Below are 26782 nucleotides of genomic sequence, written 5' to 3'. Positions count from 1 at the left end.
ATTCTCTATCCATGTCATGCATAATTTTATACACTTCTATCATGTCACCTTTTCCTCGTCTTTTCTCTAAAAAGCCCCAAATGCTGCAACCTTTCCTCATAGCGGAGTTTTTCCACCCAGCTGATCATTTTGGTTGCCCTTTTCTGAACCTTTTCCAACTCTACAGTATATTTTTTTAAGAGAGACAACCAGAACTGTACACTGTATTCCACAAATCACACCATTGATTTGTATAATGACATTGTTATTGGCAGTTTTATTTTCATTTTTTCTCCTAATGATCCCTAGCATGGAATTTGTCTTTTTCACAGCTGCCACACACAGGGTCAACATCTTCATTGAGCTATCCATTACTCCAAGGTTTCGTTCCTGGTCAGTCATCGCCAGTTCAGACCCCATGTAAGAGATCCTTTTGGAGCTCTTTGCAATCCCTCTTTGTTTTAGTGATTATGAACAATTTAGTATTCGCAAACCTAGCCACCTCACTGCTCTTTCTGAACTCTAGATTATTTATGAACAAGTTAGAAAGCACAGGTCCCAATACTGATCCTTGGGGGAACTCCACTTTCTACCTCTCTTCATTGAACTATCCATTTATCTCTGCTCCATAGCCAGTTCCTGATCCACAAGAGGCCCTCTCCTCTTATTCCATGACTGCCAAGCTTATTCAGGAGTCCTTGGTGAGGTATGTTGAAAGCTGTTTGAAAATTCAAGTATATTATGTCAACTGGATTACCTCCAGTTGTCACTCTCAAAGAACTCTAATAGGTTAGTGAGACAACTTGTCCTTGCAGAAGTCTTGTTTTTCTATATGCTGGGTTATTTTATCTTTAACAATGCTTTCCACCAGTTTTCCTGGAACAGATGTTGTTAACCAGCCTGTAATTTCCAGGATCTCTCCTGGATTCCTTTTTAAAAAATGATGCTTCAGTGGCTCTTTCCAGTCCTCAGATATGGAGGCAGAACTTAAGGCCAAGTTACATATTTTTTGTTAGATCAGCAATTACATATTTGAATTGTTTGAGAACTCTCAGGTGGATGCCATCTGGACCTGGCAGGTTTTGTCTAATAGGCTTAAAGCTTTGACTCTCATCAGCAATATTTGCCTCAGTTCCTCACACTTCTTTCCTGCAAAAGTGCTTTTGTTTGCCGCCCTGGACTTCTGCTGGGAGGAAGGGTGGGATATAAATCAATTAATAAATAAATGTTAGTTCAGGCACAGTGATCTGCCCTATATCTTCTGCTGTGAAGACATATGCAAAGAATTCATTCAGCTTCTTTGCAATCTCCTTATCCTCCTTCAGTACAGGACTCCTTTGACTCCCTTGTCATCCAAAGATCCAACCACCTCCCTAGAAGATCTTCTGCTACTAATGTATTTAAATAATTTTTTGTTGTTGGTCTTTATGTTTTTAGCAATGTGGTCCTCAAAGGAAGCCCCATGTAGTCCAGCCTGGATGTTACTGAGCATGTATAACTGTATCCAGCCTGTCTTAATTCAGGAAATACTACTGCTGACACATGAGCCATAGCCAAGGGACAGCATTCTAGAGATACTGACATCATTTGGACATGTAGTTGCAAAGCTAGATTTAGGTGCACTTCCTGACTGTACACCTTGATCCTTCAAGGAGAGTGCAATCTCATCTAGAACAGATTGAACCACACCTCCTTGGATAAATCAACCACCTGCCAACAGTTCTAATGCAGTACTACTTCAGTTAGTGTTTGTGAGACTAAAGCTTCCGTTATATAAAAGATGAAGGGCAAATTTGGACTTCCATTAAATTAAAAAACAACACAGACACAGGAAGCATATGGAGAAAGCAGAAGATATATTTGGAACTAAAAATCTTTACCAACACGTCCATAATCTTTCTGATATAATTTTTTATAGCCAATTTATACATTGGTTTCCCTCGTAAAATGTCTTAAATTTTGTTCCACAACTGAGATGAAACATCACAAATGGAAACTTGAAGCACAGTTGTGAAGAAAGTAAAGCAGCGGTCACTTGAAGCTATTGCTCAATAAATCCACCATTGCAAGAAAGACAGACAAATCAGTTCCACTAGCAGCAACTCAGCATCAGTGGTAGCCATACTTTGTTGTGGTCCCTTGTGAGAAATACATTTTACCCCACCTCTCTCAATCCTGATTATACATCAGGATCCGATTGGAAATGAAACATGATTGCTAGAAGTCATTTAATTAAATATGAAGTACATATCTTTACAATGAATATAACTGATACATGCATCTTTATACATCTTAGTTAACATGACAAAGTTATATGAGAGTATTACTATATATTAACATCAATCACTAAAGTTTTGCAAAGAAAAATTTAAGAGGATTTCTGGTTTTGGTTGGCCCCTCTGTCTGTGAGCTTTTGTGCACCCCACACCTTATGTGGTCACTACTGCTCATCATTCCCTTTCCCATAAAATGGAGAAAACAGAATTTTACTGGCCTAGTTAGAAATTATTCTGTCCAGCTGTCAGACTAGAAATACATTGAAAAAAGAATGCAAGTGTAAGGTTGCTCTCAAGACTTTATAACATGTCTTTGTTTTTTAAAGTGACAGAGTGTTGCATATGCTCAGGAGCAATGTGTCTTTGATTTCTTAAAAAGTTGCCGTCTGTTGGACTGGAAACATTTTGCACATGTTCAGAGGCATTGTCACCATAGATGCTTCGAAAGGCTTTCCCTCAGATTCTTAAACACACTAATCCTATAGTGCCACTTAAAAAAAACAAGAAAACAAACAGCATCTCTACCTCTTACAGATATGCTTCACAGATGTAGATGCCCCTTGCTCTCTGGCCATCCTTTGACAACATACAAGACTTTATGCTTGTCCCATATAGGCTGGGGTACAGCCAAGAGTGTACAGACTATTACACATGCATAGATACAATGTCCTTTCACTTGGATTTCTTTTTACAAAGATACTTCCTGTGAGTCTGGCAATATATTCTGCATATCCTGAGGCATGTTCCAGAGAGGAGGGAAAAGACAGACATATGCCTGAGGATGAGACATCCCTTCCTGACGCATATATTCCCTCTCTATAGTAGTTTAGGGCAGAGGTTCCCCAACTGTGGCTCACAGACCATTAGTGGTCAAGGAGCTTCATTCAAATGGTCTGCAGTGTATCTGTGAAAACATTTACCATTTGAACTCTATGGAATTCAAATTGTAATACAATTAAATAGATCTAAGAATCAATAAAACGCAATTAAAAATCATACATCATTCAGTGCAGTGCATTACTATTGCTCCAGCAGGCAGAAAAAAATCATGAAGTACCCACCAAAACCCTCAGCAATATTCAAGAGGTCCATGGGGAATTTTTTTTTATTTCCCCCCCAAAGCTGCTTATCTGAATAGAAATGCATTCTTATTATCTTAATAGAACTGCTTAGATACGCTGTTACCTTGCATTATTAATAAAACTTGCTTTCACAAAGAGAAACACTCTGTGCATGCTTACACGCACTAAGGCAGAGGGGAAAAGGAGGAGGGGAAGTGTCTTCCCTTCTTTCACCAGAACCACCTCACAAGCATGCAATCCCTTGCTCTCCGGCATCCATTCCGCAAGATTTGTTTAAAAAGGGAGGCGCAGGCTTTTCCAATCCCGTCTTAAAACTGAGCGGCACGTGCCTCCCTCTTCCGTGCGCGGTGGTACCCACTGCTGCGATTCTCTCTACAGCGCGCACGCAAAGCGTGCAGCTCCCTCCTCTTAAAGGCAGGTAGCGGCCGCAACCGTTAAAGGCACCTCCTTGTCCCTCCCCTCTTCCATAGGTCCCCTAGAGGGCGGGGCGGGAGCAGCCGTTGAAGGTGGAAGGGAGAAGAAAGGGGGGGTGGCTTAACCCTCTCGATCCCGTGGCGGTATCTCCCCCCCCTTTCTCCTACTGAGGCGGCGCTCGGGGAAAGAGAGCCGGGCCGGCCAAACGCCCGGTGCATTCTGGGACTGGCTGGCTTGGCTTAGCAAAAGGAGGAGGGGAGTCCCGTTCGCGGGCGGGCGAGGAGCAGCAAGGGAAACGGTAAGAGGGAGACCGGGGGGGGGGAGAGGGAGACTTAAAGGGGAACGCGCCCCCTCGCCAGCTTTCTTCTTCCGGGACCATGTCTGAGTGACTGGTGGTTGGGAACAAGGCCCCGTCCGTCTGTTTGAGGGGCGCGTAGGGGAGGGACGTGGAGGTCGAGAAAGATGGCATTGGGCCGATATGGCCCAGAAGAGCTGGTTTAAAAAAAAAATCTGCCCGCGCTGGCGGAGAAGGGGTTAATTTTCACCAGCCGACTTTTTTTTGCTATCGCTGAGAGGTAAGGGGGGGGGAAGCGCGCGAGCTGGCCTGCCCGCCGCATGGAATCCTGAGCGCGAGCCGGGTCCCCTCCCCTCCAAGAAACCTCCAAAAGCCGCCTCAGCCTTGCTCGCGCCCTTCGCCGGAGCGTTGCATCTCTATTCTATTCTTGTTGCGTTCTTCTCAGTTTGTCTTCGCCTTTAAATTTAACTCTGTTTCTTCGCATCTAACAAAGGGTTAAACCTCTTCCTGAAACATTTAAAACACGCAGACACACACACACCTGTCCTTCCCTTTTACTTTAACTGCCGCGTTTTAAGGAGGGCACGATGTGATGGTGGATCTTCAAGATGATTTGTATTTGGGAGAGGAGACGTTTACAAAGAGTCGGTTTGGTCGGCGAGAGAAGGCGGGAACGTTGGTTGTTGCAGAGGTTCCTGTGTGTGCAAGCAGTAAGTGCCTAGTCCCAGTGGCTGCCGAAAGGGAGCAGTAGTAAAGGCCCTGGCTTGACTTTAAAGGCAAGCAACTTGCAAATTTAAGGTATGCCAGAGCCATGGCTTCCTGTAGTTCTCTCTACTGCGCTCCAGGGCAGAGTTGCCCTCCTCTGCCTCCTAGATTTGGCTTCCTTTTGCATATTTCTATGTCGGCCTACCTAAAATATTTGTCCGTGGGCAGCACGCTTTTATGTCAAATCTATAGTGAAGCAAAGATTAAATTCTATTAATCTGTGTTAATTTTTGAACTAAAGAAACCTGAGAGGTTTGTCTTCTAGGGAGACTGTGGATTCATTCATTTCATGCAAAACTTCAATTCTAACCTGGTGTTCTCAAAGTTAGGAAACACAATCACAAATTGTTTCCAAAGTGGTGGATAAAGTTTGGTGTTGCAAACCCTGCAGTCTTTTGATCGAAACAGCTTTGCTTCATTTCAGGAAATAAAGAACAACACATGTTTGGGAATTCTATGCACTTTATCTGAAGTTCAGTCAAGATTCTGAATTTTGTATCTTTTAAATTATGACACAAGAAGGTGCATTAACTAATCATAGTTCCTTGTATGGTTTTAAAGCCACACACCTGTTTGGGGGAACAGAATGAAGAGAAAACTATTGTTTTGTATTTGTTAAAGTTAAAGTTCAGTTCCTAATTGGAAACACGGAAGAATCTAAAACTTTTGACTGCCCATTAAATACTGTGGGCATGATCCCACTGAAGTTAAACATTATATGTCCTGTTGATTTCATCAGTTGATCTTCATACTGAAATAGGTGATTAACTTTGATTGGATTGTACCTTATATCAGCAGTAGTGTGTATGGTAGAGGGGAGCTGCCCTTCTGACACTGACTGCTTACCTGGATGGGGCAAGACTGCATGGCTGTGGTGGTATTACCTGTGAATACAGCCTCAATAACCTCACCACCACCACCCCATTCTGCTAAGCAGCCACTATGCTGGTGATGGGAGTACCCCACCACACCTACCACTGCTGCCTTATATTCATTGCGGCAAGCAATAAACCTCCAAACGCTTAGAACTTGGGCAGAATTTATTTATGTAGTTTAATGGTCTAGGGCTTCCCCACCCACCCTCTTGCTTTAGACCACATTAAATATACTTCAGTAATATTGTTTTAACTTTTATGCATCTTCTACTAACAAACTAATGAACAGTAACAATCTAGCTAGTAATGCAGGCTGAATTATTATGTCAAGCAGAATTTTCTTTTTGAAGAAATTGTATACAGATAGGTTAAATAATGCACACAACCATTTTCTGGAAATACTGTTTAGCTGCATATTTTCTCTTTGTGAAACAATAATGCTGCTTCCTCCACCCTCTTAACTGAGCGTAAGTCCAATGGAACTCAATGGGTTTTACGTCTGTCGACATCTATAGACTGTTGGATAGTATTGTATATCTGTGGTATGTGCTGGGAAGAGGTATATCTATTTTACTTTCAGTGAAATTATTAACAAAAGGGTTTTAAACATGGATTCTGATGCTCAGTGGCCACAATTGGGCATAATGCTAAACAATTAGGGTTAAGAATTGTCATGAGCAGGAGTTCTCTTCTCCCTTAGTTGAGGAGGGAAGCCAACTACAGTATAGGATACAGAGTAGTTGGCTTGGCATTATGTCTGAACCAGCACTCAAACAACATTTGGGACACCAAGAAGAAACCTTGGCCTCAGATTGTGATTTGTTTGGAGAGATACAAACACTGCTTCAGACATAATGCTAAGCCAACTGCTATGTGGCTTCTTTCCCTCCTTAGCTAAGGGAGGAACAAACGGGACATCTTGAGCTACATGTACAGGATAATTTGCTGTACTATAGTAGATGACAGCGTTATGTCTGAATACAGCCAATGAGTCACTTATTTCCACAAATAACTGCTCATGTGCAAGAGTAGTATGGGAGCAGCTAACTCACTTGAGATTGCCCATTCTGTAAATTTGAAAAGTCTAGTTTTTTCCAATCTCTTGTTAGGAACTGGTTTATATGTTAACACTATTTATTTTAGCAGTTATTTGCAGAAATTAGTAACTCACTTATTGTCAGGACAAATTTGCAGTGTGTTAACTGCTTCCCATTATAATTAGAAAATAAAAAGGTGATCTAGACCAAAACTATCTGGAGGGAGGACCTTGTGCATTTGGCTGTTTGAATGACCAGGTGACTTTCTGTCGGCCTGTAGCAAGACTATGTATAGGCCTCTGTTATGCACTGAATTCAGTCGAGTTGGTTTGGTACACTGCTACAAGGCCATGTTTTGGTTGCTGTTAAATGGCATGCCATAAATTGAATTCAACCATGGTAGTGCATGTGCAAGCGGAACTCAGCACTGACTTTTGAAAACAGCTGCCACAGACTGAACTGGCTGTGTGACTGGACTCTTGAGTGTAGAAGTTAACGAGAGTTCTTTTGTTGGTTCTAAAGAATTTCCATGGCCTTCTTATTTCTGGATTATATGCAACATATTCCTTACATATTAAGATTTTGAGCAAAATCCAGTCACATGCGTTTAAATTCCATTGAAATTAGTAAGGCCTAACTCTTCCTTGTGTTTTCACTAGAATGGTTTAAATGGTGCACAAATGTTGACACTTGTACAGAACTGGTTACAGCAGTCTTTCCCAATTTGGTGCTGTTTAGATGTTGCTGGACTACAATTCCTATCATCTCTGATCATTGGCCATGCTGGGTGGGTTGATAGAAGCTGTAGACCAAAAACCTGTTTGGAGAAAGCTGGGTAAGCGTTAAGGCCTTAATGACCTCTCACCCTGTAGAACAGCAGTAGGGAACTAACCCAAACTATGCCCACATATTCATTACCTGACATATGACATCGGGCCCTGAATAGGTAAACCCATGGTGCCAGACTGGAAAGGAAGAATTGGATGTATAATTGTTAAGTATGCTCCCAAACAAAAGGTAGTCACTGGTAGAATTCAGTACTTTTTGAATTGGTTGTCTCTTTCTGTCGTCTTGTGGCAAAAGTAAAAAGTACTGAATTCAAAAAGTGATAAATGAAGACTGGAAAGGAAGAACCAGGAGTGTGCTCCTGATTCTTCCTTTGCAGCTGTAGCTTGAATTCAAGCCGGGGCTGCAAAAGAAGATTGTTCCTTCACAGGCACAGATCAGATTAAAGCTGGGGGTTGCAAAGGAAGAATTGGGAGCACTCCCAACTCATCTGACGTTATATGATAAGTGGCCTGTGGAGGGTGGGTCAGTTCTGGATCTGCCCCCTGCTATAGAACTTGCAAGACAACATTTTGAAAAACCTGTTTTTTGGAAAGGGTTTGTACAGGGGCTTATATGAAAAAAAATTGCCTATTGTTTTGAAATGTTAGCAGACTAGGAAGAGCTGGTGGTATCAGTGAAGGAGACATCTGTTCTTGCAATATATAGTTTCAGCTCAGATTTTTACATAGAACGGAAAAATAATCTTTATATGAGCACCTATTCTACATAACTTTGAATGATATAAAAAAGTCTGTATTATCTTAATATTTCTTTTCTTTTAAAAAAACCTAGGATAATTACCAGGAAAACAAACCAACATACTACCTAAAGAAGAAGGACAGTTTCTGGTACTTCTTGTGTGAAAATCATGTCTGTCCGGGAGTCCTTTAACCCAGAAAGTTATGAACTTGACAAGAGCTTTCGGCTAACCCGATTCACTGAACTTAAAGGCACTGGCTGTAAAGTGCCTCAGGACATTTTACAGAAATTGCTTGAATCTCTACAAGAAAATCATTTCCAGGAAGATGAACAGTTTTTGGGAGCTGTTATGCCAAGATTGGGTAAGCAGTAGATTTTGAATGGTAATTAGATCTTCAATGTTTGTATTACCTGTTGGAGAATAAGATATTTAGCTATAACTCAACAAAAAGTAAAAGATGATTAAGTCCATTGAAATCATATTTATTTATTTATTGAAAATATTTCTATCCCACCCTTCTACCCTACAATAGGGCACTCAGGGCGGCTACAATAAAATAGCACACATATATAATAAAATACACAATAAAAACACAAACATTACAGTAAATTAAAATGAATAAAATGTATTATGCATACACATACAAACATACATAAACGTATGTATGTACATACACATATAAAAGAGTGAGAATAAAAGAACTTAAAAGATAAAAACTTTGAACAGTGTCAGGCTGACCCATCAGTCCCAACCAAAGGCTCTCCTGAACAAAATGGTTTTTACAAGTTTCCGGAAGACCATCAGGGTGGGAGCAAAGCGGGCTTCTTGGGGCAGGGAATTCCAAAGTCTGGGAACCACAATTGAAAAGGCTGTCTCCCGCTTGCCTGTCAACCTAACTTCTTTCATTCCAAGCATGCAGAGGAGACCAGAGGCAGATGATCTTAAATCCAGGGTAGGAACATATGGACATAAGCCGTCCCTTAAATATACTGGTCCAAGGCTGTTTAGGGCTTTAAAGGTCAAAATCAGCACTTTGAATTGGGCTCGGAAACACATTAGGAGCCAGTGGAGTCGATAAAGCACAGGGGTGATATGCTCCCTGCGCCGTGCTCCAGTTAACATTCTGGCTGCTGCATTTTGGACCAACTGTAGTTTCCAAATCGTTTTCAAAGGCAGCTCCACGTAGAGTGCGTTACAGTAATCAATCCTCTATGTCACCAATGCATGTGTCACCGTTGCTAAGTCAGCTGCTTCCAGGAATGGACGCAGCTGGTAGACCATTTTGAGATAGCTAAATGTACCCCTGGCTACCGCAGCCACCTGATATTCCAGCAGCAGGGCAGGATCCAGAAGAACTCCCAAACTGCAGACCTGCTCTTTCAAGGGGAGTGCAACCCCATCCAGAACAGGTTGCAACCCTATCCTTGGGTTTTTTTTCCCTTAGCCAGCAACACTCCCGTCTTGTCTGGATTAAGTTTCAGTTTGTTCGCCCACCTCCAGCCCTTCACAGCCTCCAGGCACCAGTTTAGGATGAGTACTCCCACTCTGCCATCAGATGGAAGGGAAAGATAGAGTTGAGTGTCATCAGCATATTGATGACATTGCACTCCAAATCTCCGGATGACCTCTCTCAGTGATTTCATATAAATGTTAAAGAGCATGGGAGACAGAATGGAACCCTGCAGTACCCCATAGGCCAACAGCCAGGGGGTTGAGCAGTAGTCTCCCAGCACCACTTTCTGGGTCCTGTCCATCAGGTAGGAACGGAGCTACTGTAAAATAGTGCCTCTAAGACCCATCCCAGCAAGATGGCTCAGAAGGATACCATGATCGATGGTATCAAAGGCCGCCGAGAGGTCCAGCAGCACCAGCAAGGATGCACTCCCCCTGTCCGATGCCTGGTGTGGGTCATCAAGCAGGGCAACCAGGGCAGTCTCTGTCCCATGACCAGGCCTGAAGCCTGATTGAAAAAGGTCTAGATAATCCGATTCATCCGGAAAAACTTGGAGTTGAGCCGCCGCCACCCTCTCAATCACCTTGCCAAGACAGGGGAAATTAGAGACTGGCCGGAAGTTATTAAGATCCGCAGGGTCTAGTGAAGGCTTTTTAACAAAGGTCTAATCACAGCCTCCTTCAACAATATTGGCATAGAGCCTTCCCTTAGGGAGGTGTTAATCAGATATGTCAACCAACCAGCTACTCCAAATCTGGCGGATTTAATTAGCCAGGATGGGCAAGGATCAAGCGAGCAGGTAGTGGCCCTCATTTCTCCCAGAATCGTGTCCACGTCCTCAGGCTCTACAAGCTGAAAAATATCCATGGAAAAATGACCAGAGGGAGCAATGGGACATCTGGCACTACTGTAATTAACGAGGAGTCCAAGTCAATCCAAATGCAAGCAATTTTATCTGCAAAGTTTCACATTTCACAGCGAGCAGCGGATGGTTCAGAGTCTGCTGTCGGGCCAGAGCGCAAAAGACCCCGGACCACCTGAAAAAGCATACCTGGACGGTGGGCTTTGTTTTATATTTTGTATTCCAGGACAAAGTACGTAGAAAAAAAAAATCTCTAGATAGTGTACTGTGTATATATATGTGTACAGATAATCAGTTTGGACAAGGTTGGTTATTTCACCAGTCAAAAATGCTTGGTCAGTTTTGACCAATTGGGTATTGGTCAAGCATGTATTTATATTTATTTACTACATTTATATGGCTGCCCCATAACAGAAGCTTTCTTGGCTTCTCCCAACGTAAAACAACAGCAGGAACATTAAAATACAGTATAAAAACTGCAACAAATTAATTAAACTGAAACACAAATAAAACATAACAAAACTGAGAGGCTCATGCTATGAGACATAAGGGTCTGTTAAAAGGGTCTGTTTTTTATTCTTATATTTTAATTTTTGAATGTAATCTCCCTTGTGGGTGTGTAAATTAAGGCAAGGCATAATTTTAAAAAACCCAGTGTTACTGACTCTTATCCTGGAATCCCACCATAGCTACAAAATGTGCTTTAAATACAATTACATAGAAATTATGAAAGGCAAGTCAGGTTTCAGATGTGGTTATGATCATACCTGGTGCCTTCTCTGGAAGGAAAGATTTGTCTCGTAAACTCCTACTCCTGTCTTTTCTATCTGGTAACGCTATGAAACAAATTAAAAAGACAGACTGCATCCTACATAAGGTCATTCTTCACTTCATGGATTATTCAACACTGTTTGATTAGCCTTGAGGCTGTTAAGTCAGTTGACTACTTTGTAAACTGCAGTTTCACAGTCGGAAAGCATCATACTTCCCCCCCCCCCAAGACCTGGAAAAGCAAGGTGGTAGTCACCCCAAAGTATGATGCATTTCAGAAATGTTCAGAGTAACTTGTTTTGGTACCATGTTTCTGAAGCACTCTTAAGTACCTCAAAAGTGTAGTGCCCCAGACTACAACTTCAGCTCCAAAATGAGAGGGGATGGGGGCTGATCAGCATTTTTGAGGTGCTCATAGTGCTTTGGAACCATATGGCCAAAACAAATCCTAGCCTGATTCTCCAGCTCAGAAGTAGAGAGGTGCTGTGACTTGTTTTTCATGCTTTACTTTCATGTAATATGATCCCACTCTATAGCTCCTCATAAATGCTTGTAAATTAATGTTAAAAAAGGATGGTAGGCCACAAAAGCAAAAATTAATGCTTTTCCCCACCAAAGTACATTTTGCATACTCTGGATCTTCTGGCTCTTAAGTATTTCACTATTTAATTTTCAGATCCCTGTCATATACCACTTTGTCATGTGATCTAAAGTATTAATTTGAAAATGGGAGCACTAATATTTTCATTGGTTGAAATTTAAAAAAAAACTGGAAAATGAAATGTTGACTCCAATAATTAGCTTTTTACAATTATTACCATTGTCCTTTGGATTACACTGGACATAGCCACAATCTAGTTGGAGCAGTGGCTGCCTTGTAGCCTCTGCGCATATCTGGCCCTTGCTCACTTCGACCTAATTTTGTTCTAGAATCCACCCCATCTGAGTATTGTTGGTCAGCTGGGAGGAAGTCCTATGAGTAGTTCTACCTTCTGCCAAGCTAGTACCATTGCTTTCTACTTTGCTGGTGCACATACTACCACCATCATGACCACACACAATGACAGGATGCTCAAAGACCGTTTGTATTATTTAAGAGGCTTTGGGGTCATTCAGTACTTTGCATGGCTGGGTCACTCTGGCACACAAATCTCTGCTTTTTATTGAGAAAGCACTTCATGTTTTCTCTTTTTAATTGAACCCTGCACCAGATGATTGGAAAGTACCCAATGTAACAACATTTTTTTTAAGGGAATCTAGGAAATTATAGGCCAAACAGCTTAACATCTGTTCTGGGTAAATTGGAAAGCGTTACTAAAGCTAATTTTATGAACAAGAGGAATCAGCATGACTTCTGCAAAAGGATGCCCTACTTTGCTAACCTTTTAGAGTTTTTTTAAATCTTTATTTAGTTTTCAGATTTGTTTACAGAAAATGGTCAACAATTAAAACCACATAACTCCCTAACAGCCCCCACCACTACACTCTCGCCACCCTTAAGTGTAGTTTCCAAATTTTGATATGTAGGAAATAGACAAGAGACAGCCAAACAACAACAATAAAGAATTCCCTCTTCATGTTATAGACCAGTGTTTCCCAACTTGGGGGCTGCGAAGTAATCCAGAGGGGGCCATGAACAGTAAAGAATTTATTTATTTATTTATTTAAAAAGTCTTCGCTCCCTGGACACTGTCTGCTCCCCACTGCTGCTGCAGATGACACCTCCCCCCTGCTCCAAACGAGAGGGGAGGACTTTTGCTGAAGCGACAGAGCATCTTTCAGGTGCACCGAGGGCAGGCATCTGCCCATAAAATACATGGCAGACGCCAAAGGAGGCTGAGGGTGGAGATACCGGAAGAAGAGGGGATTACTATCACCGATTCCTCCTTGCACTGCCGCTGCTGATGACACCCTTACTCAGAATGAGAGAAGAGGGCTTTTTGTGGAGCAAAAAGAAGCAAGGCTGCAAGGAAAGGCTGTTTTCCCTCTTCCTTCCTAGAAGCCAGCCTGCCTCCCTAGGGAGAAGGGGTCACGACATTTTTTGAGCTCATAAAGGGGGGCCCGTACTCATAAAGGGGGGCCCGTATTCATAAAGGTTGGGAACCACTGTTATGGACCATTAAGTGTTTAGGCAAAATACCCAACCAACTGTCCTTGGGTGAAGTCGGTGGTGCTATTGCGAAGAGAGGATACCATAGCTCCAGGAAGGTGTAATTTGTCTTTATGCCCCAAAGTACTTTGCTGGAGGCTGTGTGTTTCTTAGCCGGCACCATCGTCCATATTTTAGTCCACCAACCGTGAATGGTAAAGGGTGTGTTGTATCACCAGTAGTGTGCTGTTTCTAGCCTTACTGCTGCTAGCAAGAACATAATTATTTCTTTATGGAGCATCGTCATACTGGTAGCAGGAAAAATAGTCAACAAAGCTAAACCAGCATCCATTGGTATTAATTGCACCAGTTTCTGAGATCACTTGGAATACCTTTGGCCAGAATAATTGTACAATCCCACCTCATGTGGAAGTACCCACGCCAAGAGTTGCTTCTTTTCCAGCAGTCTGAAGATTGTACCTCTGTTACTTGATGTAATTTTGACTGAGTGCAGTGCCATCTGTATATGAGCTTGAGCATAATCCTTGCAGGGGATGTTTTAATTGGAGCTTGCATCCACAGAGTATTCCATTTGTTGCATTTAGAGTTCTTTAAGAGTATCAGCAAGCATGTAGATATGCATATCAAAAAGCTTTTGATAAAAGTTTTTGTTGAGGGAGTTTAAGTAAACTTGCCATCCTGGGATTAGAGGGCAGGCCCTCTTATGGATTTGTAACTGGCTAAAAAAGATGAAGCAGATCATAGGAATAGACAGTTACACAAGGAACGTAGATAAGTGGGTTACCCAAGGATCTATAATGAAACTGGTTCTTTTTAACTTGTTCATAAATGATCTGGCATTGGGGATGAACACAGGTGGCCAAGGATGGATAGCACCAAAAGACTTCTCCAAATAGGGTGAAGAGTCAGCAAAATGGCAAATGCAGGTCAGTGTAAGTAATTGAAATATGATACATTTTGGAATGAAAAATCCTAAATTCACATATACGCTGGTGGGACATGAAGTGGCAATGACCAATCAGGAAAGAGTTGGCACCATGCTAGATAGCTTAGTGAAAACCTTAACAGTTTGAAGCAGCTGTGAATATTATACTAGGGATTATTTGGAAAGTGATCAAAAATAAACTGTTGTCATAGAGCCATAGAACTAGAAGGGTTGCAAGTGAATCAACATGATAGAGCTAGAACATGTTCCTTGATTTAAAGGCTGTGGTATTTGACGCTTTTAGGTTTAGAAAAAAGGCAACTGTGAGGGGTGGAATGATACAGGTTTATCAAATTATGTATAGTGTGGAGAAACTATTTTTTCTCCTTTGATATAGTAGAATTTGGGATCAAGCAATGAAACTGATCTTCACGAGATTTAGAACAGAAAATACTTCACACAATACACAATTAACTTATGAAATTTGCTGCTACAAGATGTGACAGTCACTAGCATAGTTGACTCTAAAATGGAATTAGATAAATGTATGGTTTTTAGTCATGATGGTTATGCAGAAATATGTTGCTTAATCCCAATTGCTAAGGAGCGACAGCAGGCGAGACAATACCTTTTATGCCGTGCTTGTGGGGTTCCCTGAAACATCTGATTTGCCTATTACAGGGAGCAGAATGCTGGGCTAGATAGACCTTTGGTCTGATCCTGCATGGTGCTTCTTACGATACAGTGTTTTCTTACTCTGTTGTGGGCAGGAGATGATGAGGCAAGTCCAAGAGTGGAACTGGCCAGAAAAAAAGAGCACAGTTGCTCTCAGACTTTCCTCCCAGCTAGTCAGCATCCCTCTTGGTGCTATATGTACTGGCACCCTGGCCTTCCCCATCTTGTTGCCCTCTGACGTTTTGCACTAACCAATAGGCAGAGATGCTGGGAGTTGTAATCCAAAATATCTTGAGGGCCACAAGCAGGAGAAGGCTGCCCTAGAGGTTTCTGCATTATTGCTTCCATTAAGGCTTAGAAGGGTCTGGCTTGTGCAGCTTGGCTTGGGAGTATCCAGATGCCTAAAAAATAGCCCATTCTTTGGTCAGAATTGTACTACAGTAATGAAAGTGTATGTAGGGGCACTGGTATGGCAGATGTTCTTGTGCTTTGTAGTTAGTGTGTGTGTGTTGAAAGTGGTGAAGCTCAGTATGAAGCTAATAATGCTCTTGTGGAGAGCGAGATCACCTCCAGTCAGCTCACCTGAGACCTACTGACATGTGGCTTTTCCAATCCCAGAATTTTTTCTTGCTGTGATTGTTTCATATGTTACATAATACAGCAGCAGGAAAGACTTGATACCTGAAGTTATTTTCATTTTGTACCTTGTCTCAAGTTACAAAACCATTTATTAAAATGTAAGCCCTTTATTAAAATGTAAACTGCATCAAGTCTTTTGGCAAAAAGGCAGTATATAATAAATATTAATGGGTTGCTGTACCCCCACCTATTCTCCTGTCTAGTGAAATCTGAGAAAAAATCTTCGGGTGGTATTCAATGCTCCTTCTACTCATAGACCCATTGAAGTTAATAGACATGACTAACTTAGGTTCATTAATTTCAGTGGATCTACTCTGAATAGGACTTCGTTGAATACAACCCTAAGTTACTATCCTTTACATTTCCTTATATAAAAGGCAGTCATCTATGAAACTTTGTAGAGATGGATCATGTGATATCCCCCCCCTTTGTAACAGTAAAATTGGCTCAAGGTATTTTTCTGCTCTAGTCAAGATGGGTGAGGATACCCCTATGCCCATGGGCCCTTCCATTTTTGCAGAGAATTGCACTAGTGTGTGTGTGTAATTTACTATACATAATTCACTATACTTTTATTTCACACTCATGGAACACAAGATAGTATACATAGGGTTTTCAGGTAGTCTCCTGTTCAGACACTGATCAGACCCAGATCTGCTTAACTTCAGCAAGTTTGATGCACCATAGATTTCAGATCATGACCCTGGCCTAATGTGAGGGCTGCCTCTGTTGTGGGGTGAATTTCTAGATTGTGCAGGGAGTTCATAAAACCAAAAATTAAAACTAGCTAATAAAGTAAATAGTATTTTGTCTCTAGGACTCTTAATCCTAGTCACCCTGCCATTACTCTCTTGGACTTCAGCTACTCATTGCTTTCTCATTTGAGAACCTTAACCTCTTTGCCATAGGGAACCAAATTCTGTAGAACCCAATTATTTTGGTTGTGTAAATTCAAATTGGTGCAGACAATAACCTCTTCTGAGTATAGAATATTTATTATTTGGTTAGAATCTTATCTCCTTGCCCAAGGCTTCAGGATTACAAAATATTAATCAAAAATATATAACATTATGTACATTCAAATACACATCCAACCACAGCTATATGTCTGCTCAACTAGAAAGGCCTTGCATTATTTATGGAATTACGGGATAAGGATGTGGTGAGTTTTCATGAAAAAATTATAATAAATGGTTTCTAGGGGGGGCTGTTTATCATTGGGTTTGCTGCTGTCTCCAGAGAGAGCAGCAATTCAGCCAGACTATTAGGCCTTGGGTGAGGACTAATGGATATCTTTGCGTGCCATTGCCCCTTTGCTCCACCAAGAGAGTGAAGAACTGGGACTGTGTGATGTCAAGTTAACTTTTTTCAAGGCATTTAGTAGCACTGTATTGATGTTATTGGTACACTAGGACCTTATTCAAATGTGGTGTTTTGTTGTTCATTTTGGTGAAATTTTATTCATAATTGTTTTTTAAAAAAATGTAAGCTGCCTTGGGGATCTTACAAGGTGAGATAGAACATCATAGATATAAAAGTTCATAAAGCTGGGACACTTACTGAGAACATCACTCCGTGTGTTCTTCAAAGCTTCCTGGGCCCAGAAGTGGTCTGATGGAACATGTTTGTCAACATTGTTAAAGCTCAACAGGTCTTGTGGGAGACTTGCATGTAATGCTGTGAGGGCAGCTCTAAGCTGCTTGAAGGAAGAGCTAGATGGATTAGAAAGAGTACCCAAATCCTATCCTCTGAGGGATATCATTTGGCCGTTAAAGGTAAGAGACATGTATGGAGGGACTGATGTTTTTGGCAAAGGCTCTTCTTGTCAGTCCACTATGTGAGACAGGGCGGGAGGTTTGATCTCCTACTGTCCCTCACCTTTTGCTTCAAAGTGACCCATATAAAATTATTTGTTAATCAGGGGGTCTAGTAAATATTAGCAGGTTGCTTGAAGTTGATTTTAGAGATTGTGACAGCCATGGGTAAAAGTTAAGTTTTGTGGAAGATTGGTATTGAATTGTATTTTGAAGCCAAGGAAGACCAGAGCACCGATGTTCTTTGTTCCTGACATTGTAGTTCAACTACAAGTTTCTATGGAAGCTCTTAAGACTGAATAGCCTTTAAAGGGACAGTCTCATATAGAGCACTTTGCTTTTTTATGTTAAATCAAGAAAGTAAAATGGTATTGACAGCTTTTCATCTGCCAGGTTCATATTAGACGGAGAGGATTACAGCCTTTTTGCTAGATCGAGATGGTAAAAAGCTCTCCTGGGTACTGTAGCAACTGTATGGTCTGGCAGTCTTCATAAGGCTGTATGCCACAGGAGTGGACTGAACCTCACGAATAGCTACTGTCTAGTGTGCAGACCATACTATTTTTTTGTAGTAATCCGCTTGTGTGTGTGTCAGTTGTTTTCTGTAGGCAGACCTATTTAAGGACTGAGACTGTAGGGCATGGGTTTAATGATGAGTAACAGACTGACCTGTCCCTCCAAACCACCTCAGCTGCTGCTGTGTATGCACCTTTCAGATTTCATTGGTTCATAAGGAATATTTGTGGGTGGACAAGGATACAGTCCACTTCAAGAGTTATCAAGCAAGTTACTATTATTAATTGATAATCCCTATTGTTGTCTTTCCAGGAATTGGAATGGACACTTGTGTTATTCCTTTGAGACATGGAGGTCTATCTTTGGTCCAGACAACAGATTACATTTATCCCATTGTGGATGATCCTTATATGATGGTGAGCTGTCTAAACACATTTGTCACTTTCTCTCATATCTGAGATCGGGGGGGGGGAGGTGGCTGCCTACAATGTGATTGGCTAGCTCTGTTTTGGACTGTGCTAGAATTTCTCAGTTGTGATGGAACACCCAGTTCACCTTTTCAAGTGGTCACAGTTTTTCCCTAGTTAGAGACAGAGATCTGTATCTGAACTTTGTACTCCAGTATCTTGGGATATTTTGAATTAGAATGACACTGCATCCCAATCGCCCTTGGCCTCTTAAGTATATATCTGCCCTCCATGAAATTTCTCACCCAAGGTGGTCCAACCTATTGATACAAACATACTCAGAATAAGTTTGAAGATTACTACTAGGTGCCGCAACCTAAAAGATCAATATGTACATTATAGAATATAACTGCAGGTATATCACAAGCATGTATGATGTTTGTGCTGCAGCAGTTCCTAATACTGAAAAGGCAAGCTGCTTTTTAATTAAATGAATAGTAGTGTATCTTGTTAGTAATGGGAACTGCTGGGTACTAGCATCAAATGAAACTAGCTGCATGTGCAGTTATGTGTCACACATGCCTGTTTATATTACAGACAAGGTTTCTTGTGTTCTAGTCTGCTCTGTGAGGGCTAGATTTCTTACAGATGTGTGTAACTTAGAAATTGCCAATAATAACAGATTGTAAAAGAATGTCAAGTAGACCCACATTAAAAAGGGAAAAATTGCTGACCACTTTTGCATAACTGATATGTTGACAGTCGGCCACTTCCACTTCTCTGAAATGTTGACACTAGTTGAAAATCTCAGATCTTCTAGAGCTGTTTGTTTCTTTTTATAGATGAAGAAACAGATACAGTTTGTGGTATCTTGGACAAATCATAGAATAGTAGAGTTGGAAGGGGCCGATAAGGCCATTGAGTCCAACCCCCTGCTCAATGCAGGAATCCAGATTAAAGCATACCCAACAGGTGGCTGTCCAGCTGCCTCTTGCATGCATGCCTCCAGTGTTGGAGAGCTCACCACCTCTCTAGGTAATTGGTTCCATTGTCGTGCACCAATGCAATATTAAAATGTTTATTGAAACGAATTCTGATTGGAGTGGAATTGGCTGCCATTTATATTTCTGCCTGGGAAGTGTATTATAGAGTCCTGGACACTATTGATCAAAGTACACCAGAAATATCTTTTAATATAGTCATATAAAAAGGCTATTTCAGGGATATTTCCTTTAGAAGATAATAAATATTTGTTGTATCTTCTCTTCTCTTTGCTTCTTTCCACTGTTAAAATGTTTAAACCAATAAGCTGTTTGGGAAAGGGACATATCTATTGCCTATGTTACTTGTAAAGCAGCAGATGAATAATGCTTTGTAAAAATAATTCAGTAAGAACTCTTTGTTTTTTTTAGGGACGTATAGCATGTGCCAATGTTCTTAGTGATCTTTATGCTATGGGAGTCACTGAGTGTGACAACATGTTGATGCTGCTTGGGATCAGTAACAAAATGACAGATAGGGTAAGTTTCTTTTTAAAATGCTGACATATTGCCTTGTGTTTCTGTAAATGAACATTAGCTTTCATTATTCATCATAGTGAATAATGTAAATTGTATTTCAAGCATCTACAAGAGAATCAACATGTTTGGTGTTGAATGTCTGGGTCAACAGAATCTGTATCCTAGGATAACATCTGGTGTGTTTTTTTTCAGCTTATGTGATGCATAGTCAAGGAGAAGTAAGAGGTCAAAATAGTTTAAAAAGAGTAAGCAACTCTCTGCAAGATAAGATGCTTACTATGGTCATTCTGGAATTGGTGATCAAGCAAATTAGAGGAAGGTTTTACTCTCCTGCACTCTGTTCTGTAGAGAAATACAGTGATCCATCGAGGACCAGAGCAGAGCCAAAATCAGATGCCGCTTTATCAGAATCCCAGTAGTCGTACCCTTAACTTGCATGTTAGGTCTTTTCCTCCTGATTTGGCTGCCTGTACATGTCACAAAATTATGGTTTAGTGCTACATGCATGATCCTCAGGCTCACATTCTCTCTCCTATCCTCTTACCATGCAATCACAAGCAACTCTACTGGTCTTTGCTTTCACTTTCTTCTATTTTTGGCTTGTCTTTTCATATGAACAAGAGATCATGGTTTATCTTAACCTTCATTCTAACTGTTAAAAACACACACACTTGCCTGACTTGGGGGTATATTTGGATCCCAATGAGATTTCCAGTGGAAGGAGGGGGTCACTTTGTACCCCAGAGCTCCCCTTTTTTTTGGTCACCTCAAGTGTGCTTGACACTACAAAAGCATCTTGAGCCAAAAAACACTTATTTAGAGGAGGTAGAATTTTTCTGAGCAGTCTCCATGAATGTTTAGTAAATGGGTATTTTTGGACTCTTGTGACTTTTTTGCTTCCAGAAGGAAAACGATAAGTAGTAACTTGCTGTAATTTGGGAACATTGTATGGATGACAACCTTGTAGGTCTACTTATGTATAAATTACACAGTAGAAGGCAGAAATTCACCCCAGGGCTTTTTTCTGGGGTATTTTTGGACCTCAGTGTTTTTTTCCCCCATAAATAAAATGGTAAGTAGTAACTGGCTGAAATTTGGGGAGATTGTACAGGTTAAAATCTGTTCCAGTGTCCTAGGAGGACACCCCTGTAGGTCTACTTATGTGTAAATTACAGTGAAAAGTGCAGCTGGGGGTCCAAATAGACCCCAGAAGTCAGGATGAAGGTTAGACTTGAGATAGATAAGCAAGCTAGCTTTGTAACCTATGGTTTAAAGTTAGCTTGTTTTGAAACTGGTCAGAGTTTGTTATAAACCATGAGATTAGTGAAAAGTGAAACTAAAGCTGGTCCTGCAGGAGCATGTAAGCCTGAAACTTTGGTGAGTCTCCTGCCAGTTCATGCACTTAGCACTAGATTATATATCTTAGTGTTATGTGAACTGGGCCGTTCTGTAATTACCAAGACCAGATCATTTTTGCAGTTCGACTAAAACATTCAAGCAGACTTATTACTGTTCATCTCAGAATTGAGATATGGCAAGGCATTGGTGGTTGGAATACAAAGCACTTTGGCATACGTGTAATATATATTTGCATGTTATATTTGCAAATCAAGCAATGTAGCTTCATTTTAATTTGAAACTCACAAATACAGGATGTTTGCTTGCTCAGTCTGTGTTTTGCATTTTCATGTCATTATTGGATATTGCAAGTGTGTGAGAGGAATGCTTTTTGCATGGCATAACTTACACCATAAAGAGAACTATTTTGCTTTTTAAAGTGTAGGTATGTATTGCTTTGTGTTCTCCTGTCGCACTAACCTGCTGTGTGCTTTTTATTAAAGTATAGAGTATCTTGTACTGGATCCAGTCTAACCCTTCTGCGAAAAGAGAGAATCCTTCCATTCACGGAGAGGGGCTTCAGTCTAGTGGAGGCTTCCACAAACAAAAAAGTCGGGGAGGCAATTTTTGTAATTTCCCCATGCATTCCCCCATATCACCTTCAATGCTGCACTGGAGTATCCGCTAACCCTCGGGTGATGGTTTTTTGGGTTGGGGGAGGAAAAAAAGGGGCTATAAGGTGAAAGAGGAATTGCAGAAATCCACCTTTTATGGCAGGTGAGAGCACCCAGTTTCATGAATGGAGTACTCGCATCTCTGGATCCAACCCATTTAATTTTAAGAACTTTGCTGGATTTAAGAAAAGCATAATTTTTGAATCTAGGAAATTGTTCTTAAGCATTTTTAACTGGTTTGTACCTCTAGATTGGATCCCCCCCAATGGGTAGATACTGAGTTTTTCTACTTGTGTTTCTGATCTGTAGGAAAGGGACAAAGTAATGCCTCTCATTATCCAAGGTTTCAAAGATGCTGCAGAAGAGGCAGGAACATCGGTGACTGGTGGTCAGACGGTGTTAAACCCTTGGATTGTTTTAGGAGGAGTAGCCACAACAGTCTGTCAGCCTAATGAGTTTATAATGTGAGTTGAAGCATTTAATCTTATGCACAAGGTGTTGAAAAAGATTGAAAGGCATAGCTACTGTTAATTTGGGTTGTTTGCTTTTTGTAATAGTAATTATTGGAAAATTTGGTTTTGGGTTTTGGTTCTTCAGTATTAATATATGTCAAACTACATAATCCTATGCATACTTGGATAGTTGCGTTCAATGGGGCTTACTCTCTAGTGTTTTTAGAATGTAGCCTCAGAAATATTTAAAACAAGTCACCATTTTCATTTGAAGATGCATGTGTCAAGAATGAAAGGTAAGCGTCTGTTTTTCGAAACTGGGAAAAGTGCTCATAGTGTCAAGTTCTTGATCTGAATGTTAATTGAATGCAAGTATTAATTTCTAGAAAAAGGCCATTGGACAATGTATTTGAACTACCCAGGAAATCATATTAATATTGTATTCAGCATCCTGGCTACTTGTAACATTGTAGTATATAGTATTCATTAATGAACACTACAGAGGAAAGCATTCCTTTCCATCAGTCTTTGGAGAACTGTGTGGCTGTATGTCCTTCCATGATTCCAGCAGTTTTGAAAAAATGTTTGGTTTGAAAACATGGTTACTTTGGTGTCCGCAGTACAATAACATATGCTGCAGTCCTAAGCACTTGAAGTAAGAGCAAGTGATTTTCCATAGGAGGTGGGCCATCACTGCGGGTTATAGTTCCACCTATCGTGCGAAGGCAAGAATGTTTTTGAAGTCAAGACTAGGGGCGTCAGGCCCCTCCCACTCTCCAGTTCATTCTTGCCTTCGTACGAACAAGATTGATATTCTATAGCGTAGCTTAGCTAAGTCTCTGTGTGTTTTGTTCTTGTATTTGTCTGACAGGGTGTGGAGGTATTGTTATTTGTGTGTTTACCAACCGTTTTCCCTTCCCTCTGTCTTGTTTCTAATGTTGTTTGCCATTCCTGGGGAACTTCCTTGGGGGGTTTCTCCCTGACCCGGGCCGTTTATTTTCCCAGTTTTTTGTCCTACGGCCCTCGGAGAGACCGCGGCTGCGGTTCTCTCCATTCCCAGCGGGAGCTTGCGGCTGCAGCTCCCGGTGCTCTCTACCATTCCTGGCCGTTTTGAGTCAATTCCTTCCCAGGGTTTACCGAGGCTTCTATCCTCACGGCGGCAGCTTCGGTGTCATATCCCCTCGAGAGCCAGCTACTGCGGCTCTCTTTCGTGCGGCTTTGTCCGTTGGTTTTTTCTTGAGGCTCGCTGCCTTGCTTTCCATGCTGCGACACTTGGGCAGATGGCGGCTGTGGCGGCTCCCTACTGCCCTCTAGCGGCTGCGATTTCTCCCTAGCTGCTTTCTACCTATTTTCTGTGCCGCAGCTTTTTTCTTGAGGCTCTCTGCCTTGCGTTCCACGCCGCGACAGTTGGGCAGACGGCGACTGCGGCTGCTACCTACTGCTGTCTAGCGGCTGTGATTTCTCCCTAGCTGCTCCCTGCCTATTTGCTGTGCCGCGATCTTGCTAATCGGCCCCGCGGCTGCAGATCGAGTTGTGTGCCTCAGTCCGCCATTGTCCCTTCTTTATTGCCCGCCATGTTCATTTGTATTTTCCCGCGCCTGCCTCGGGTGCCATTTTATTTGTCCCCTTTTCCTCTCATGTACTAACTAATAGCAGGCTGCCAGAGCTACTGTATGTGTGGGACAGTTAGGATCCTGCAGATATACAAGGCTTCTTTTCCACTCGACTATTGCTGCTGCTTTTCAAGTCTGGGACAGTGATCTACACCGTATGCACTGCGCTTCTGTGGCTGCCTCTTCAGGCTGTGGCTGTGATCTAAACTGCTTTTGAACTATACCTTGCTGTGGCTGTGTGCTGACACTACTCATACTGCGCACAAGTTGAACTGTACACTCTAACGCATCTGTGGCCGTGCGCTCAGACTGTGATAACTTGCATATGCCTAAACTAGTCTGCATTATATTGACACTGACAACATAGTGCATTCTGCCCCCTCTGTGGCCGTGCATCAAGCCTGAAGTATATCCTGTACATTCTGCCCCCTCTGTGGCAGTGTACCAAGCCTGAAACCCTGAAATCCAGCCTGCATTATACTGGAGCTGATACCATAGTGCATACTGCCCCCTCTGTGGCCGTGCACTCAGCCATCTACCAGTGCATTCTACCCCCTCCGTGGTCGTGTACTGAGCCTGTTCGGGTCTCTACATTCTGCCCCCTCCGTGGCCGTGTACTGCACCCATAGTGATTATAAGATGGCGGAACAGCCAGACATGTCTCAGACAGCCAAGCCACAACCATCCAAGGCAACTAAGACTAAGCATACCAAAGTACTGGCTAAAACTAAACACCTTTCCAGCCACAACAAAACCAAGCGACCACGCTATGCTTCTGTCTCGACACCCACCACAGCAGCTCAGGAACAGTTGACGGATATCTTTCATTCTCCCACTGCTTCCTCAGATGAGGAGGGCTTTCCTGGCTTCCCTACTCAGCCAACACGTAACCAGCCTCCTCCCACATTACCACCCAGAGCTGGTCCTACGTCACAGCCCACTGAGCCACCTACTCAGCCACAACCATCTGCTTCAACGGGGCTACAGCTGTCTCACGAGTTTCTTTCACAACTTCAGGACATGCTGTCTTTTTTTACACAGATGCAGTCACCACAGGTCTCTGCCATATCTCAAAACATCATGGACCAATATGTAGGCCATGAGACAAATCCTTCCTGCTCCCCAAATCCCTTTGATGTAGCTAGAGGCAGATGTTGTGATGACACTTCATATGGGGAGGAGTCACCCTTCGCTGAACATGCTGATGGAGATGAATGGAGTGACTCTTCAGAACATGAGGAGGATACATCGTATCGCTTGTTTAATGGATCAGATTATCAACCTCTAGCTTGCAGGGTAGTTAACACTCTTGGTCTCCAAGCTGCGCCCTCCTCTGCTGCCGCTCCAACTATTAAAGGAGCCAGGGGCCTCAAATCCCCTGCACCCACTGAGCATTACATCCCGGTGCCGGATCCCATCGCTAAACTGGCTGCCGATGAATGGTCTCATCCACTCCAAACTCGCCGCTTCAAGAACCTGGCTGACAAACTTTACTCTCTAGCCCCTGACTTTACCACCAAGCTGGCCGTTCCTGGCATAGACGAGCCAATCGCCAACCTAGTTTCGCGATCTCTTTTGCCTACAGAAGGAGAATCTCAACTCAAGGATGCTACTGAGTGAAAATTGGACTTCGCTCTACGCAAAAATCACGAGGCCACTGCCTTCTCCATGCGGGCCTCCGCATCAGCGTCCGTCTTCTCCAGGGCAGCAATGATGTGGCTGGATGATCTTCTAGAGGACCCTAACCCTGATCCTGCTTCTCTTAGAAGGTCACTCATAAAATTGTGCAAGACAGCGGCGTTTGTAGCGGATGCCACTCTGGATGCCACTCAACTGGGGGCACGAGCCATGACGGCTCAGATAGTCGCTCGACGGACCCTCTGGCTTCGCCATTGGCAGGCTGATCCTACGTCCAGAGTGAATCTCTCTAGGGCACCTTACTCCGGATCTTTGCTCTTCGGCGAGGAAGCTCTAAAGGCAGTGCTGGTCGATCCCAAAGACGCTCGCAAACCGGTCTTGGCCACTGTCAAGAACATCGACCATAGGCCTTTCAGGCGATTTCCCCCTTTCCGCACTAACAAGCCCTTTCGAAGACCACGGCCAGGAGGACGAGGCCGCGACTTCAGATCCTATGACTCCAGTACTTTCAGGGGAACCTGGAACCGTCGTTTCCACGGCAGAGGTCAGTACCAAGGGCGCAGAGGTACCTCATCGTCCTCATATAGGGGAGGGTCTCGCCAACGCAAACAGTACTAGCACACTACCTGTGGGTGGCAGACTGCTTATGTTTGGAGACCAGTGGCTGCATCTGACTAAGATCGCCTGGATCAGGGACATTTTCTCCTTTGGCTATGCAATAGAGTTTTGGGCGACCCCACCAGACAAATTCCATCTATCCCCTTGTCCCAGGGCACAGACCAGGCACAGCATCATGCAGACAGCTATACAACACCTCTTGGACATAGCGGCAATAGAGCCAGTCCCCACAACTGAGAGGTCGGAAGGGGTGTACTCCCTCCTATTTGCTGTGCCAAAACGAGATTTATCATGGAGGGCAGTATTGGACCTCAAGTTTGTCAACCGTTTTGTAACATATCGCAGGTTCAAAATGGAATCACTCTACTCCATTACGGAGAGTCTGCATGAAGGAGACTTCCTGGCTTCTATCGACCTTAAGGAAGCGTATCTCCATGTGCCCCATGTGGGCATAGCCCACAGAAAGTTTCTTCGGTTTGCTTTTGGCCACCAGCACTTTCAATATA

General features: G+C 42.4%; 1 protein-coding gene across 5 annotated transcripts in view; it reads left to right on the top strand.

Annotated features, from left to right (window-relative positions):
• The first annotated feature begins 3727 nt into the window (after positions 1 to 3727).
• SEPHS1 (selenophosphate synthetase 1) overlaps positions 3728 to 26782 on the top strand; it is a 48138-nt gene continuing 25083 nt past the window's right edge. The window contains exons 1-6 of one of the 5 annotated variants that reach the window (XM_061582278.1): positions 3728 to 4049; positions 7462 to 7558; positions 8344 to 8612; positions 18329 to 18432; positions 19836 to 19943; positions 22265 to 22419. In XM_061582278.1, the coding sequence (XP_061438262.1) occupies positions 8420 to 8612; positions 18329 to 18432; positions 19836 to 19943; positions 22265 to 22419 (560 nt within the window). In that variant the 5' untranslated portion in view covers positions 3728 to 4049; positions 7462 to 7558; positions 8344 to 8419. The other 4 variants (XM_061582276.1, XM_061582280.1, XM_061582277.1 and 1 more) reach the window with 4 other exon arrangements.

This window comes from Rhineura floridana, chromosome 8 (genome assembly GCF_030035675.1).
Source record: "Rhineura floridana isolate rRhiFlo1 chromosome 8, rRhiFlo1.hap2, whole genome shotgun sequence".
NCBI classification, from domain to species: Eukaryota; Metazoa; Chordata; class Lepidosauria; order Squamata; family Rhineuridae; genus Rhineura; species Rhineura floridana.
The sequence above is the reverse complement of the archived record's forward strand: the minus strand, read 5'-3'. Positions and strand labels throughout refer to the sequence as shown.